The 16,299-nt window shown below is 45.3% G+C and overlaps 1 protein-coding gene across 1 annotated transcript in view; it reads right to left on the reverse strand.

The window, feature by feature from the left end:
• PGBD5 (piggyBac transposable element derived 5) overlaps positions 1-15,980 on the reverse strand; it is a 69,787-nt gene extending 53,807 nt beyond the window's left edge. Inside the window, exon 1 of the mRNA XM_027685669.1 lies at positions 15,409-15,980. Within this exon, the coding sequence (XP_027541470.1) occupies positions 15,409-15,838 (430 nt within the window). The 5' untranslated portion in view covers positions 15,839-15,980. The remainder of the gene's footprint in view (positions 1-15,408) is intronic.
• Between the last annotated feature and the right edge of the window lie 319 nt (positions 15,981-16,299).

The raw sequence follows: 16,299 nt of genomic DNA on the forward strand, positions 1-16,299 counted from the left end.
CATGTTGCATTCCTTCCAGCTTTTCAGAGATAAGTTTGATGTTGTAGTGGGTGTGACAGTTCACATATTGCATCTCCCACAAAAGCAGATCTGGAACATCAGCTGTAGCAGGAGAGTGTGAGCAGTGTGGTCGGGGCATCCGGCCATAATTTTGGTATATTAGAAGCACCAGATGTCATCTTTATGTGACACTATGAAGGAAAGAACAGGCAGAGTCTAGTTTCACATGACCTTGCTTCTCAACATCAACAAGCTTTTTCATCACAGGAAATGCCGTTGGAGCCTACAGGCTCTTCTCACTACAAATGTGATGTCTAATAAGGATTGAACTCAAGCAAGCCATCTTTCAGCAAGGATAGTTCAAAAGGCTGTCACCCCTAACAGTTACTTTTGCATAAGCAAGGTGAGAATTTAAAATCTGGAAGACCTTTACATTCTCCTGGACACATGGGGCAGAGCAAAATTGTAAAAAGCTTGGCTTACTAAGCAGCAAAATTTGATGGAACCCTGCTCCTGATTGGCTGCAATTTTAACAGGAACAGCAGAGACATGATGTCCAGCAGAGTAAAATTCCAGAAGAATAAAAGAAAGGAAGTTTCATAATGACTGAGAACATGATGTTAAAATGTGAAGTATTGGTAGAATCTGTATTAAGATATAAGAGAAATGTTCATTTTTATGACAGCAGAGAATTCTAGGAAGCAAAATACAATTAGAGAAACTAAATGCTGTAGCAGAGAAGAACAGGTTAGAAAGAGGTTATCGTACAGATTAAAAGGATTCAGTAAAAACTGAAAGCTTGGAAGTAAAATTTTGAACAGCTTTTGTTACACTTATTTCTTGCTCCTTCTCTGATTAAAGTATTGTGCTTTGGGATTCTCCCTTTAGCTGCCCATTTCAGCTTAAAAAGAAAGAATCCCGTCTCCCTTTTATTTTGGGAAGAAAGCTGGCACTAGAACAATTGGCAGTGCACTGCTCGATGTCAAGCTGCTCCAGGTCAATACTCAGACCCCTTCTGAGTCAACCTTTCAGCAAAAGACCTGAAGAAAAGGCACAGTTTTTATTTTAACATTTCTCTCACTCTACTACAATATCTGCCCATAGAATGCTATCAAATGTTTCTGTTTCAGCATACAATACAAATGGCTTCTTTTAAAGAAACTAATGCTCACTTAGTTTATTTTCATTCATTCAGGGAGAGATAGCCAACAGCAAAAAAAAAAATAAAGACATTTAAAAACGGGTACAATCTCAACAACAGCATTAACAGTGTCAAGTCCATTTTGTATTTCTAGAACCATTGCACATGCAGTACCCACTTTGACAGTACCAATTCAAAAATATCCATAGCTGAATATTTTACACCCACCATCTGTCCCAGAAAGCAGGTAGGTGCTTGCACTACTATTTGCACTTGACATAGTTCAATGTGTTTTGAATTTACTCAGGTCTAAGTGGGATTGTAGGTTTGTACTTCTGGCTGTACTCACACCCCTCTTAACCAGAAACAGCCATGCTTTGTACACAAAGATCGAAAATGCTCTTTAACCAAATAAAAGGGAGATGAAGGGGAATAACAAGGAAGTGAAGCCAGAGTAATTTTCATGACAGACAGATTCATGATGACCTAGGTGTGTTTCAGCTGTTAGGGCAAGGATTTTGGCTTCATTCTGAAGGCAAATACTGAGGTTTATAAGAGACTAAGTTTCATGAGTCTTAGGACAGGACACCAGAAGCTGCAATACCCGTAGAACAGACAAGGACATAAAAAAATTCAAATCTTTTTGTTTCTCAAATACTTGGAGCCCCATAGCAAGAAATTAAATGAATCCATGCTCAAGGTAACATGTTAAGCTGTGAAAACAAAGACTTTCGAAGAGAAATAAGACCTTAGTGACTTTAACTTGCTACTTGATCCCAATACTCCTCAAAGACTGAGTAGATTTTTGGAGGGAAGACTAATCAAGGACATCAAGACAAATGCACAGTATTTGTATCATACACAGGTCATCTTAAAATCATTTTTAGTGGGAAAGCTTCTGAGATATGACTTACAACAAAGCCGAATTTATCTATTCTAGCTAGATACTTGTTAATCGGCAGCAGCAGGGATGAGTAAGAGTATTAATGTCTCCTGTTTATCCCGATCCTTGACTGCTAAAGGACTTGTCTGGCTAAAGGTAGGTGACTTTGGGAGAGATTTTATTTCCTTTTTTACCAGGACATGGAATTAGAACCAAGTATATGCTCAAAACACAAGCAGGGAATACTAGGCTGATCATCCTACTAGATAGTATCTGGATTTGTTGGCCAAAATAAATCTTACAAACCAGTATTGAAGGTTTTTTTCTCTAATTATCTGCTCAAATCAGACACAATCTCTTATTCTGCAGAAGTGATACACAACTGACTTCTAAAACAGTGCTTTTCTAAGTAGCATTAAGTAGGTTAGTAGTTATCTTTTGTAGAGATAGTGACATATTAGTACCTTTGAACAAGGAACCATAAAACCTTACTTAGAAACCTCTGCAATTAGTCAACATAGAGTTGATCCTATACTGAAAAAGACAGAGAACTACTACTAGAAGTAGGGGTGTATTCTTGCAAGGAAAGATTGTGAAGAAATCTGTTACTCTCTTATTTTTAGCCTAGGAGGGGGAGAAGAAAAAAAAAAGAGACAAAAAAAAAGAGAAAGCTAAAAAAACCCACAATAAAAAACCAAAAATCAAATGTCTTCAAATATATTTGAGGTAAATATCAGGGAAAAAAAGAAGACCTAAGTGCCAATAGTAGCCTTTGAAGATGAAATAATTTTGTAATGCTCACAAATAAGTGAAGAAACAACCTTCTGGTACCCAGCCCATGAACTGAAGACACATGAATATGGAGTAGACATTCTGTTGTCCTTTCTTGGTAAGACATCAGTTACATGGTCATCAGTTATTGCAGGCATCTGGATTAGGATTTAGCTGGGCCTTTTCCAGACTTGCACTTGTCTTCCTCCATGTGTCCATTCTCATGGTCTACAGAGGTTTGTGTTGGGATTGAGTTGCAAGGAAGCTCTTTATATTTCAAAAAAGTGTCATAAACAAAGACATGTACAAACCTAGACCCCACTGGATGATGCAGTAACTGCCTCCAGAGTGTAGCATTACTGATCTCCCAAATATGGATAGTGTCATATCAGGCATCCCTATCATAAGAAGATTAGTGCTTTTAACATAAAGAAGGAGACTCAGAATAGGTCTTTTGAGTAGAGATACAAGGTTCATGAACACACAACTCATTACCACAGAAGTGAGGGTGGGAACAATACCCTAAGTAACCATCATGTGTGCCTGGGCCACTTTACCTGGGCAAAGTGAAGGAGGGAGGTTCACCTTAACAGATCAGGTGGCCTTTTGCAAGCACACAACTCTTTCTCATAAGCTACAACATTCCAACATACAACTTACCACTAAAGCAGCTTCCCTAGTGTTTGCATTTATCTTAACCAATCTAAAACAAAGGAAAAGAATGCTAGAGGGGACCTCAGGAAGTCCTTCAGTCCAAGGCCTCTATCCCCATTCAGCACACATACTGGTGTCAGTCTATTACAACAGATACAACAGGTTAATGACACTTGTTCTTAGGTTTTCAGTGACACATTTCATCTTCTGCAGCCCTGCACTGTCTTAGAGTTTCTATCATGTCTGATTTAATTATTCATCAATTTATACCCCTTATTCCTTATATTCAGTTTTCAGAGCAGGTAAGGCGGATAATTCCCTTTCCTATAATAGCCCTTACTTATCCATACAGCCCCTTAGCTTAAAACCTGAATACTAAAAGGTGGCCAGGTTAGTAGAGTTTCTGCTTCTCAGTCCTTTATTCTTCACATTTAACTGTGTGCTTCTCACCTGGGCTGGTGACTGACACTCTCTCTCCTAAATGGCAAACCAGACTCATTTCAAGTCTTGTACACTCCGTTTAAATAGCTGGGGAGGATGTTCACCTTTTCACAACAACATGACACTGAATCACACTTGTCTGGTGTTCAGCTTCAATCTCCAGTTCTTTTTTCTCCTAGACAGTTCTTCTCCTTCATTTTCCATTTCTGCTGTTAGTCACTGCTGTCTTCACACTAAGCATTTCCCTCTTGCACCATGCCCTCATGCCCCTCACACCAGGTTATTCCAGGCTATGAAGAACCTTGGAAATTCCCAGCTTGTTCTCCAGTGTACATGGAGTCACTTCCAACTTCATGCTATCAAAACATTTAATAAACAAATTCAATAACCCCAGCTTCATTCAGGAAGGAACTTTCAAATTCTCAAATAAAAGTAAAAATTCTTCCATCAGAACATTTAAGCTTTTGCCAGATTCTTATGAGACACATTTTTGGAGATGCTGGACCAGACATACCCAATTCAAATGGAGACAAACAGGCATTTGCCATCATGACAATTTTAGTGAGAATACCTGACAGAGACTAGATAGTATTTATTCAGTCAGAGGTTTCTGCATCTGCCTGCTTCTCCCCACTATATATTTTAATCTCTGCAATGTTTGTAGTGTAACACAAAGCACAATGTGAAACTTGGAGCTGGTACTGCAGAGATAATTCCTGCCTCAAGAATTCAGCACAGAAAACAAGGCAGTAAGTCTGTCATGGAATGCAGTGACCAGAGTGGGCCTCCACAAGGCTCAGCTAGCTTCTAATTTTGCACAACTGCTTCACACACCAAAACCACCATAAGCTGGTACTTTGTTTCATACATGAGAAATAAACACCAAAGGTAATTTCAACCAAAAGGAGCTTGCAGGGCACCTACGAAACAGAAAGACTGTGTTATCTCCCAGTTGCCCTGTGGAACCAGCCAGGCTCTCACAGTTGAGAGAACGGCTGGCTACCAACAGCCTGAGCCATACAGACAGGGTATAGAGAACCCAGAGCCATTGGGAAGGGGGTTGGAAGGACGGCCCAACTGACCACTGACAAATTCCTTCTGAACACCTTTTTTGTGGAAAAGACATTATAGAAAGTAATGGCTTTTGCCAAGGAGTTTGTTTCAAGGAGCTGCTGCCAGTGCCCCAGGGTCACCACCATGCCTGACTGTCCCTACCTGGCCCTCCCGGCCCAGGTCCCCACATCAGCCCTCCAGGGCATCAGCCCCCACCCCATGAGGGCCAGGCTGCAGTTTGGCACAGCCCTGCCCAGCCATGGGCCCCGCCAAGCCAGGCCCACCCGTGCCCACATCCTGACCCAGTCTCGGCCTGTCCCCAGGGAGGCGCCCAATGCCTGGGGCTGTCTCAGTGCCCTCGGCTGCAATTGTCCTGCTGGGGTGGTAGGATGGGCCCTGGCTGCCAAGCCCTGCTTTGACAGACCCCCCAGGGGAGCCCCCATAGCACCCTGCCTGTAGGGAGCCCCCACACCCCACAGGGCACAATGACAGGGGGCTGCTGTAGAGGTTTGACAAGCTGTTTTCATCCATCTCTAATCCCAGTTTAAGTGTGAGTCATTACCCAGTAGTACAGAAGCAGATGCAGAAAGGCCTTTTTTGAGAGGTCATTCCTTATTCATCAACTACAACCCCATCAAGTGGAAAGAGCAGGATGTCATTTACTCCAAAACCCATCACTCTTTTCCCAATGGGGGAGGTTTCTGATATGCTTAAAGCCACCTCCCTTTTTTAAAGACTCTTAAAAGAAAGGACTGGAGTTATTTGCAACAATGTTAGCTCCATGAAAATAGCTACATATCACTGAAACACATCCCAAATTTTAATACTTAATTTCTTTTCATCTCAAAGCCAGTGACAAGAGGGAATTCATGCAGATCTCACAAGTGTAAATCTTCAAACACTATTTTGCTTCATCTCAAACCAACAAAAAACTATGTAAAAGGACAAGTTTAGAAGTAAGGAGTAACTATAAGGCCAAAAAATGAGAAAAAGTCTTCAGTTTAAGGTCTCATTTAGTGATCCTGTTCAGGAATACAGTCCAGCAAGCTACAAGCCCTTCGGAAAGCTAAATAAGAATTTATATCCACATATGTATTTATATCCATAATGTAACATATCCAGCAACACAGATGCAAGAGCATCTTGCATTTTTCAAGATCATCTTGGGAATCTCTCACCCCAAACCAAACGTGGTCCATTTTCACCCATTTGCTACAGCAAGAGGTTTATGAACCACCACCCTATCTCTGGGAAGGGCTACCCTCCTCTTGCCTTGCAATCCAGTTGATCTGTTTACCCTGTACTGGGGTAGAACAAGTAAAACCAGATCCCCGTCCCAAACGCTCTAAGTTATATGGCTTTATGAAAAGCAGGTCCTGCTTGATCAACCTGATCTCCTGTGACAAGGTGACCTGCTGAGTGAATTTTGTAGGTTGAGGTGGCTGGGTTTTTTGGTAGCGGGGGGGGGCTACATAGGGTGACTTTGGTTAGAAGCTGCTAGAAGTTTCCTCCCCAATGAAGCCAATGATAGCTGGCTACAGGAGGGACTTCCTGCTGCTGGCCAAGGGAGAGCCAATAATTATGTCTCTGTGATAACATATTTAAGAAAAAGTTTGTTGTGGAGAGAAAATTCCAGCCAAGGGAGAGCTGACCAAAGGTCCCAGGCAGCCCCACCACCTCCCCTGCCCTGGGGGAGGAGGGCAGGCAGCGGCAGCCCAGCCCTAGCCTCTCAGCACCTAGCCCGGAGCAGGCAGCGGCACCCCGGCCGAGCTGCCCATGCTGCTCTCGGCAGTGCTGGCCGAGCTGAGCAGCAGCCCCTGTGAAGGGGCGGCTGGGGCTGGGGTGGCCTGCCACAGTGCAGCCAAGCCCATGCTGGAGCAGATGGATGCATGGAAGAAGGCCATTACCCCCCATGGAAGACCCAGGATGGAGCAGAGTCCTTCAAGAGACTTGTGGCCCGTGGAGAGGAAAATCCACACCGGAGCAGGTTATTCCCAGGTAGGACTCATGGCCCTGTGGGGGATCCACATCGGTACAGCTCACCCTGTGAAGAACTGCATCCTATGAAGGACCATCAGGGTGCAGACACCCCCCCTGCACCCCATGGAGAAGTGACCCTCGGGAGATATGGAAGTAGATATGGAAGAACTACTGCCTGAGGGGTGGACCTACGTTGGAGAGGTCCGTCAAGGACTGTTACCCATGGGAGGGACCCCATGGAGCAGGGGAAGGACTCAGAGCTGTGGCCCCCCCTGTAACCCATGGTGAAGCAGGCTGTCCCTCTGCAGCCCATGGAAGAGTGACCTATGGGACAGCAGATTTGGAAGACCTGTTGCCTGAGGGATGGACTTGTCTCCCTGCACTGCTACAGGGGGAGGAGGGAGAACATGGAAGGAAGGAGGGGTGGGGAGAAAGTATGTTTAAGACTGTTTTATTTCTCACTCTTTAGATCTTATCCTGCTAGTAATAAATTTTACTATTAACCCCCTGTTGAGTCTGTTTTGCCTGTTTGACCTCTCCCAGCTCAGAGTGACTTTAGTGGGTGCCTAGAATCCAGCCAAGGTCAACCCACAACAGTGGATGAGAGAAAGGCTGTGGATGTCATCTACCTAGACTTTATTAAAGCCTTTGTAACTGTTTCCCATAGCATTCTCTTGGAGAAACTGGTTTCCCATGCTGTGGATGGACATACTCTTCGCTGGGCAGAAAATTGGCTGGATGATTGGACCCAGAGAGTGTTGGTGACTGGAGTTACATCCAGCTGGTGGTCAGTGGGGTTTCCCAGGACTCAATACTGGGGCCAGTCCTGTTCAATATCTTCATCAACAACGTGGAGGAGAGATCGAGTGTACCCTCAGCAAGTTCACAGATGACACCAAGTGGGTGGGAGCACTAATCTACTAGAGGGTTGGAAAGCTCTGCAGAAGGATCTGGACAGGATCAACAGGCTGAGGTCAACTGTATGAGGTTCAACAAGGCCAAGTGCTGGGTCCTGCTCTTGAGTCACAACAACCCCAGGCTGGGGGCAGAGTAGTTGGAAAACTGCCTGCTGGAAAAGGGCCTGGGGCTGCTGGTCAACAAGTGGCTGAACATGATCCAGCAGTGCGTCCAGGTAGGCAAGAAGGCCAATGGCCTCCTGGCTTGTATAAGCAATAATGTTGCCAGCAGGACCAGGGCAGTGATTGTCCCTCTACACTCAGCACTGGTGAGGCCTCATCTCAAGTCCTGTGTTCAGTTTCAGTCTCCTCACTACGAGGAGGACATTGAGGTGCTGGAGCGGGTCCAGAAAAGGGCAATGGAGCTAGTGAAGGGTCTGGAGCACAAGTCTTATGAGGAGCAGCTGAGGGAGCTGGAGTTGTTTAGCCTAGAAAAAAGGAAGCTCAGGGGCACCTTATCAGTCTCTACAACTACCTGAAAGGAGGGAGTAGCCAGGTGGGGGTTGGTCTCTTCTCCCAGGTAACTAGTGACAGGATGAGAGGAAGTGACCTCAAATTGCACCAAGGGAGGTTTAGATTAGAAACTAGGAAATTTTTTTCATGGAAAGTGTTGTAAAGTATTGGAACAGACTGCCCAGGGAAGTGATGGAGTCACCATCCCTAGAAGTGTTCAAAAAAACTTGTGAAAATGGCACTTGAGGGCATGGTTTAATGATGAACATAGTGATGGTACTGGGTTGACAGCTGGACTTGATTATTTTAAAAGTAATTTCCAGTCATAACAATTCCATGATTCTGTACGCCTACGTGCATACATGTATGAGTTTCAACACATATAACCTCTTCAAAGTAGTTTTTCTGGGCATGAACTGACATGATTACCATTTCCCAAGCCCTGTATCAGCAGGGTGCATCCAGGAGCTGACAGCACCGTGACATCAGTGGGAATAGCTACACCCTCACAGCTACATGCTGACCCCAGACTGCACATCTACAAGTGCTACCCACTTGGAAGTTAGCCAGCATCTACCTTTCCAAAAAAAGCAGAGATGATCAGACTTTCCACAACAGTGAATTTTGCAAGCAACTTAAGAAGAGGAAGATACCCTCATTTTTTGCTTCAATTTAATCTTTCATACACACCCACCTCCCTGCCATATGTAATCAAAAATGAATCACAGTTATAACAGCAGCTGCTTTATGTCTTTTTTCTGCTTTTTCTTCACTAGAAATAACACTTCCATTTGTGCCCACTGATGGGCTCACTGTATCTTTTATGTCAGTCCAGTAATCTTCCCGTCCAATGCACAGCTAATTCCCCCATCCATACGGATGTACATGATATTCTTGGCTTCTGTATCCCCTGTTTATCCCCCTCTGACATGATTTTTGCATCCTTACAGTGTGCCCCATCAACTACGCTTCAACTTGCCCAGTTTGCAGCTGCACAGTTACAGCTTTGTATTGCTTGCTGAATAGAAGTTGCTTGGTTTTATTCTCTGTCCTTCCTAATAGCAAGTATAGTTTGTCAATACAGGTCACGTGAATCCCTCATGTTATCCAAGAAAGCAGAATCAAGAGAATGTTTTCTCTCACGTGACATTAATACTAGTTGTTTTCACAGAAAATATGAAGATAATCCAGGAGCAATTTATAGAGAGCCAAAATAAGCACAGGAGCTTTCCAAGCCTATTTCCCCGCAATCTCTTGACAAGGAACTCTGGCTTAATTTTTTAAAGTCCTACTCAGCTATGTGTTTGTTCATTTTCAAACAGAGCCAGTGACTGATTAACATGCTGTTCTTTAAGGAATATGAAGTGAGATCTTGGATAAGCTCCTAAAAAGGATGCCTTGCCACAAGGAAGTGAGACGTCAAATGGTAGTATTGTCATGCACTTGTCTTAGCCATGCATTCCTTTTGAGTCCATCTGTTCTGTTTTCTAATAACATGCTCGATTTTTAACAGTATTCAGAAGAAAGAGGTATTTCAGTGATTATACTCCACTGACCTCTAGTTAGTATGTGTAATTATTTCCATGATTACCTTCCCTTTGGGAAGTACCTTGTATTTCTAAACTGCTAAATCCATCTACTCCAAAATTTTAGAAGCTTGAACACAGGAGAGAAACAAAACACCTATATAAACAAGAACACTTAAGAGACATTTCCAGCTTCTTTTAAGTCTGTGGCATCCAGGACAACTTCCTGCGACCTAGCAGTCTATATAGAGTTAGCAAATCAACTCCACTATTAGCATCCTCATTAGACTCCACAGAGAGGCTGATTTGCTCTCTAGATTGACTTAAAGGTATGCAGACAAGGAAATTTTTTGCTGTACGATTTCTGGAATGTCGACAAAAGGACATGAGTGGCTGCAGGAACTGATCTACTTCTTTTAAATGATCCCACCAATAGCTGCCAGGAGAAAAGACTCATTTTATGCAGTAACAGATCTAGGAGTAAATATGCTATTTCTCTGTGAAAGGCTAGACGGTGTCTATGGAGAAGACCTTGATCTGCAATGCTTACAGACTTTCATATCTCAAGTACTGACCAACACATTCTCTTCATAAAAGCAGACAAGAACAGGTTTGGGTTTTTTTCTGTTAAGTTTATCTACACACTCAGGTATTCCCCAAATGCATGTTTAATAGCAGATGTATGGGCAAAAAGAAGAAGGGAAGACAGATAGCTAAGTTGCACTAAATTTTAGAATCAATAAGGCTGTCGTGTACTTTGTTCACTTCAGTCATGATGGAAGCAGGAAAATGTGCTCTAAAGTCAGTAAAGCCTCCTGAAAAGCATATCTAGGTTTTGTAAGACATAGAAAATACTAAGCCTTGCATAATTCACTTATTTAGCAAAACTTCAAGCCTTTAAGTCATCCTATAAAGGCTTTGCAAAGTAGTAATGTACATCCTTGTGACATATTTATCATATCCTCCTAGAAGTGTTGTGATACTGTCATTATAAGTAATTTCTAATTAGAATGTAAGAACAGATTATGCAGATATGTCTTTTTTCCCAGTATGGTTATGCAAGTCAAAAGTAGCTAAGTTCTCTGATGACATAATTAAGCAAGAACAAGTCACATCTGTGTCACTTTATCCACTTACAGACAGAGAATTTGGCCCAGATATTTCTGAAGCAGAATCTGCCATAAATGACTTAAGTAGCTTTCATACTTTTTTTCCTCTAGAATCTTTAAATATTGACATCAATATAGTAAGACTAAAACCTTCAGATTCTATTCTGGACTTGAACCAATTCACCACAACTATTAGGTGGTAGCACTTATATGCCCAGCCTGACCCAAGAGCTCTTCCTCCAGGTTTCTTGCTGCTGGAATGCTGCCTTCCCATCTGCCTGTCCATGCTCTTGAACTAAAATCTACTTTAAATATTTGCTTAAACCTCTTCAAGATGGCAAGATTGCTAAACATGGTCTATGTGACCTCTTCCTGAGAGCATGCTGTTCTACTGGAACATGTTCTTCAAAGGTGGTAACTTACGGCACATTTAATGTTTCGGAGAAATACTTTGGAAATCCACAAAAGCTACTTTCACTCCCTAAATGCAACTCAAAGTGAAGCTGCTATGGTCTTTGAGCAAGGAACATTCTTAACATTTTGTCCTTGGGTATAGGCTTAAGAATAGAGTTTGGAGGGCACAGAAAATGAAGGAAAGAGTAGCACTAATTGCCTGTAACTTTGAGGACTTCAACATTAACTTTTGCTTAGGCTTTCTTGCTATTGTTGCCACCTTAAAGCATAACAATAACAAACCTAATGTCCTAACAGTAAACAAGCGCTCCTACATCTAAGGTCAAATTCTCTGGTCGCTGAACTACATGGATATGGGAAGCATTGGATCCTAGGAAGAAAACACCAGCTAACTCAAATCAGGAAAATCAAGGAGCAGCAATACCAGGATATTTGCACCTTTTAAGACCTCCACAACCAGAGACCAGAACCAATACTGCCTCTAACTATTACCAAACAGTTCCTGGTCAGATTACTGAGCTAACAAGGGAAAGCATCACCCAGAGCCACCCTACTCCTGAAGGAAGAGCACACCAATTAAATCTGAGGCAGGAGCGACCAGAAATGAACTGTTTGCATTGAGTTGCTGGCATATACTAGCTTGTAATAGTTGTTGCTTGCTCTCTCTCTCTCTAGTTCAATTATGCTTTCCCTATCCTAGCAGCAGTTTGTTCTCTTATTCTTTTGCACTCTACAACCAGCTCAATAACCTTGGATCCAACATTAGATCATGGATGCCATCAGCCTTTCAAACACACACAGTGACCTGCTGTAGCCAGGAGCTCTTCGTGAAGGAAAGGCATTTCAGCAACTGCCTCCAAGATCTCCTATCCATTACTGATATCCCAGTACCTCAGAACTTACATTACTGCTTTAATATTTGTGACAGGCAATTGTTCCTCAACCTGTCTTAATTAGAACTAAACAGTGCCACAAGTTAACAGTTTAAAAATCAGGGCACCACAATATGGTTGGGATTTTTCTCAGCAACTAAAAGAATGATTTCGCAGAATAGCTTAACTTGAAATAACACAAAGTGTCAGCAAGCCATCTGTTCTAACCTCTGTGTTAAAGTTAACAGCTATTTTGGATTTCAACAAAGGAAGTCAGCTATAGCTATTAATGCTGGTTTGTTTTGGTTTTCCCCCCCCCCATGGAGTCTAAGCACCCACTATTTTTATTAAATGGAACAGGAACAACAGTAACTGGAGATCCCTGAAGAAGGGGCAGAAAAAAAAATCTGGGACACAAACAGCACTGTGTTGCATTGCAATGCCAGTTACTTATCTCCTCATGCATAAGTCAAGTCGGACCTTCCCCAGTTTGTCAGAACCTGCCACACAAGGAAGGCAGACGTCACCATGAATACACGCAGTGACTGACTGCAGATTGAGGACATGCTGAACCATCTGACACACTGCCAGCAGCCCCCAGCACATCTGGGTCTCTAGTATATTTTTGGGATGAAGTATCAGTTAGCCTGTCTGTGCTCAAGATTAAATCTAGGGATGGATACAATCCTTTTTAAAGACATAAGTTTAACATTGAGGCTTAGAAGGGAAAGGCAGTATTAAGTAATTTATTCAAAAGGTAAAAAAGAAGTTATAGTATTTTCTACTTCTAGTTAAAAAGACCACGAGTTTTCTAAGTGGGTCTTTATTTTTTCTCATGGGAGCTTTAGCTCATTCTCATTAACTAACTTAAATCTTTTCTTCCCCCACATCATCCCTTTCATGAAGGGGCAGTCTCCCAAACCAGAGGTTGACAGTAGCTTTGATCCTAGTCTGATTCAAGGATTTATTTCCAGCATCAATGGGGCTGAAGTCTCATGAGACATTTGTCTTCTGGCATCAGATGATATCAAGTACTTGCTACTAGGCAAACCTTGAGATTTTCACCAAAAGGCCACACTCTGAAGTTTTGATGCTAACCAAAGATATTTTTTATCTCAGTCTCACGTAAATCTCTTCCTTTTAATCTCAGAACCTAGAAAGAAAGCATTTTACATCCAGCATATTTGAACAGAGAATACAGACTAGTCAATGCTCTGTCTGGCCCTGTATTTCTTGCTTGTACTCCATTAGGGACTGAAAGACATGCTGTCACTGCAAAGGACAGCTGTCTTCACCTCAGGATATATGGATCCAAACTTTTGGGTCAGAACAGTGTCCAATGAAGCAACAAGGGTGCCAGTACAAGTATGTTTAGCATGACTCCAGTGATGATACCTGCATGGTCTAAAGCAGTCATCCTACAAACTAGAATTATAAGAGCTCAGTTATATGCAATGCAGTAGTTTCCACAGCTTAAAATACGAGTAGTAAAAAATAAAAATATCACAAAGGGCACATTTCACATATATCAAATCACGACACTAACTGAACTTCTGCCAAACCAAATTACCATGCTATGAAGAACAAGCAGCATCTATTATCACGACCAACAGAATGAAAGGGCAGCAGCAATGTCTTCTCCATCTATTATTACCAGGGGAAATATTCACAGCAATATACATACACCTTCCTCACGAGACATCTATATTATTTCTGTCAACCATAAATCTGACTCCTTTATTTCAAAGGAAATATGAATTCCCAGATTAACAGGTCACCAACTCAATTCTTTTCCAAACCAGTATTAAAACAGTAATTTCAGTTCTGTGTTAAAAAGGATATTACTATAAAGTAATGATATGAAGAAATAAGCCATTAAAGGCAGACAAATTAAATGAAAATGGATGCTGAAATAGCATCACACCATGAAGCTTATGGTCCAAAACCTCATCTTAGATATGCTTATGAATAAGAATCTTCAATAAAACCTAGGAGTTCTTTACAGAGGTACCTAACAGTGATTTTTAAACATTTTACAGGGTCTACCTATTTCTAGAGGTAGACAGCTTTTATCTGCATATTTATCAGAAACACAACTGAACTTTTTCTGGGCTCCAGTGCTAGCTCCACCTTCCTCCCTCATCCCAAGCTGCTTCCTCAGACAGGTTTCTGCCTGCCCCATTGCACAAATTTCAGCACACTACTCCTCAGCATTTATTTTCAACAGCAAAATGAGGGAATTAAACACTACTGAAAAAAGCAAAGACAAGCAGCCTTAGGCCAGGCAAACTGTCGATTCAATTGACAGCAATCATCACATCCTATTCTCAGATGCAAATGCTGAATTTCACATCCCAGCTCTTCATAATCATTAACCTTTTTTTTTGCAATGCCTTGCTGCTCTACTGCACAGTCAACTTGGCTGTCGAGGCCTGCAGAGAGATATGTTATAATGGCTCTCCTGGCAAACCAGTGGTGCAGCTCTCCACACCAGCCAGTCCACGGAGATCTCCGTGCTGTGCACTGCTACTGCACGCCACGCCGTGTCATTTCACCACTCTCTTGGTATTCGCTCTGCCCAAAAGCCACGCCAGGAGGGTTAAGGTCACGGACGACTGCACAGAACACCTTGCAGCCAGGGGGAATCCCAGTCCCATTCCCAGAACCCTTCTGCACAGCGCAGGGCAGGTCACCTGCAGCGCCCTGACCAGCGGCTTTCCTCACCCGAGAGTGGGGACGAGGAGCCACCCGCGCACCGGAGCATAGCCACAGACGGGGGCCTGGGCACCCCATACTGTCTGCTTCTCGCGGCGGACCCGGCCCTGCCGGGCTTGGGGCACCGCCGCAGCCCCCCCCGGGGAGGGGATGGCTGTGACTAAGCACACGCGGCCTCTCCTCGCCCTCCCACTCGCGTGGGCACCAGCGGCCGGACGGGGGGGCCGCTCCCGGGAAGGGACTGGGCAGGAGGCACCTGCCGTCTCCCGCCCCCGGGGCCGGGCAGCAGCCCAGGCCGGCAGCCGGGCCCGCGGGGCTTTCCGTCCCACGGCTGCGCCGCGACCTGAACCCGAGGGCCGCGCTCCGGGCACCCCGCACGGGCACCCCAATGGCCGCCCAGGCTCGCCGCCCCCGGCCCCGGCAGCCTGCCCTCCTCGTACCGCTGCCATCCTTGAAGGGAGGGGGTGGGACATCTCGTAGCGACCGGGTCCAGCCCCCCTTCTCCGCTTCCTCCTCCTCCTCCATGGGGCCGGGGCCGCCCGGGACGGCGCTGCCGCCGCAGACCTGCCGCTGACGCCGCCGCTCCGCCGGGGTGGCCGCCGCCCGGTGAGAGCGGCGCCGGGCCGCCCTGCCCCGCGGGCTTGGCGCCCCCGGGCACCCCTCGTCCTCCTCGTCGTCCTCCTCGTCCTGGGAAGAGGCGGCGGAGCGGGAGTCGGCCGAGGTGCTGTAGAAGGGGTTCCCGCTGCTATCCTGGCCCGACTCCCCGAAGACGTCGTCGGAGATCTGCAGGCTCTCGTAGCGGGATCGGGCCGCCTCCAGCAGCGACAGCGCCTTCCTGCGCGCCGGCCCGCCGCCGCCCTCCGCCATCATCTCGGCCGCTGCCAGCAGCCGCCCGCGCTCCCCTCGGCCCGGCTCGGTCGGGTCCTGCGGCCGCAGGCAGCAGCCCAGCAGCAGGAGCGGCTCGGGCACGGCGGCGGGCAGGCAGCGAGTCGGGGAAGCCCCGCCGCCGGGGCTCAGCCCTGCCTCCCGCTCCCGCCCGCACCACCCGCCCCTGTGTGTGTGCAGGGACATGGGGGGAAGGAGCCAGCTCAACATCTCCAAGTACCACATCCAGCCAATTGCCGCGGCACTCCGCGCTCGGGAGGTGGGGTTATATGGGCGCCGCGGGCGAGCGCGGGCCGCCCACCGCCCGCCCCGCCGCCTGCCGCCGCTCCGCCCATTTAAAACCACAGCGCCGGCTGCCGCGGGGCCGCCGCTGTGCCCCGCCGCCGGGAGGAGGGTGTACTCCCGCTCCCGCTCCCGCTCCCGCTCCCGCTCCCGCTCCCGCTCCC

This window comes from Neopelma chrysocephalum, unplaced genomic scaffold (genome assembly GCF_003984885.1).
Source record: "Neopelma chrysocephalum unplaced genomic scaffold, ASM398488v2 Primary Assembly neopelma1_23, whole genome shotgun sequence".
NCBI classification, from domain to species: Eukaryota; Metazoa; Chordata; class Aves; order Passeriformes; family Pipridae; genus Neopelma; species Neopelma chrysocephalum.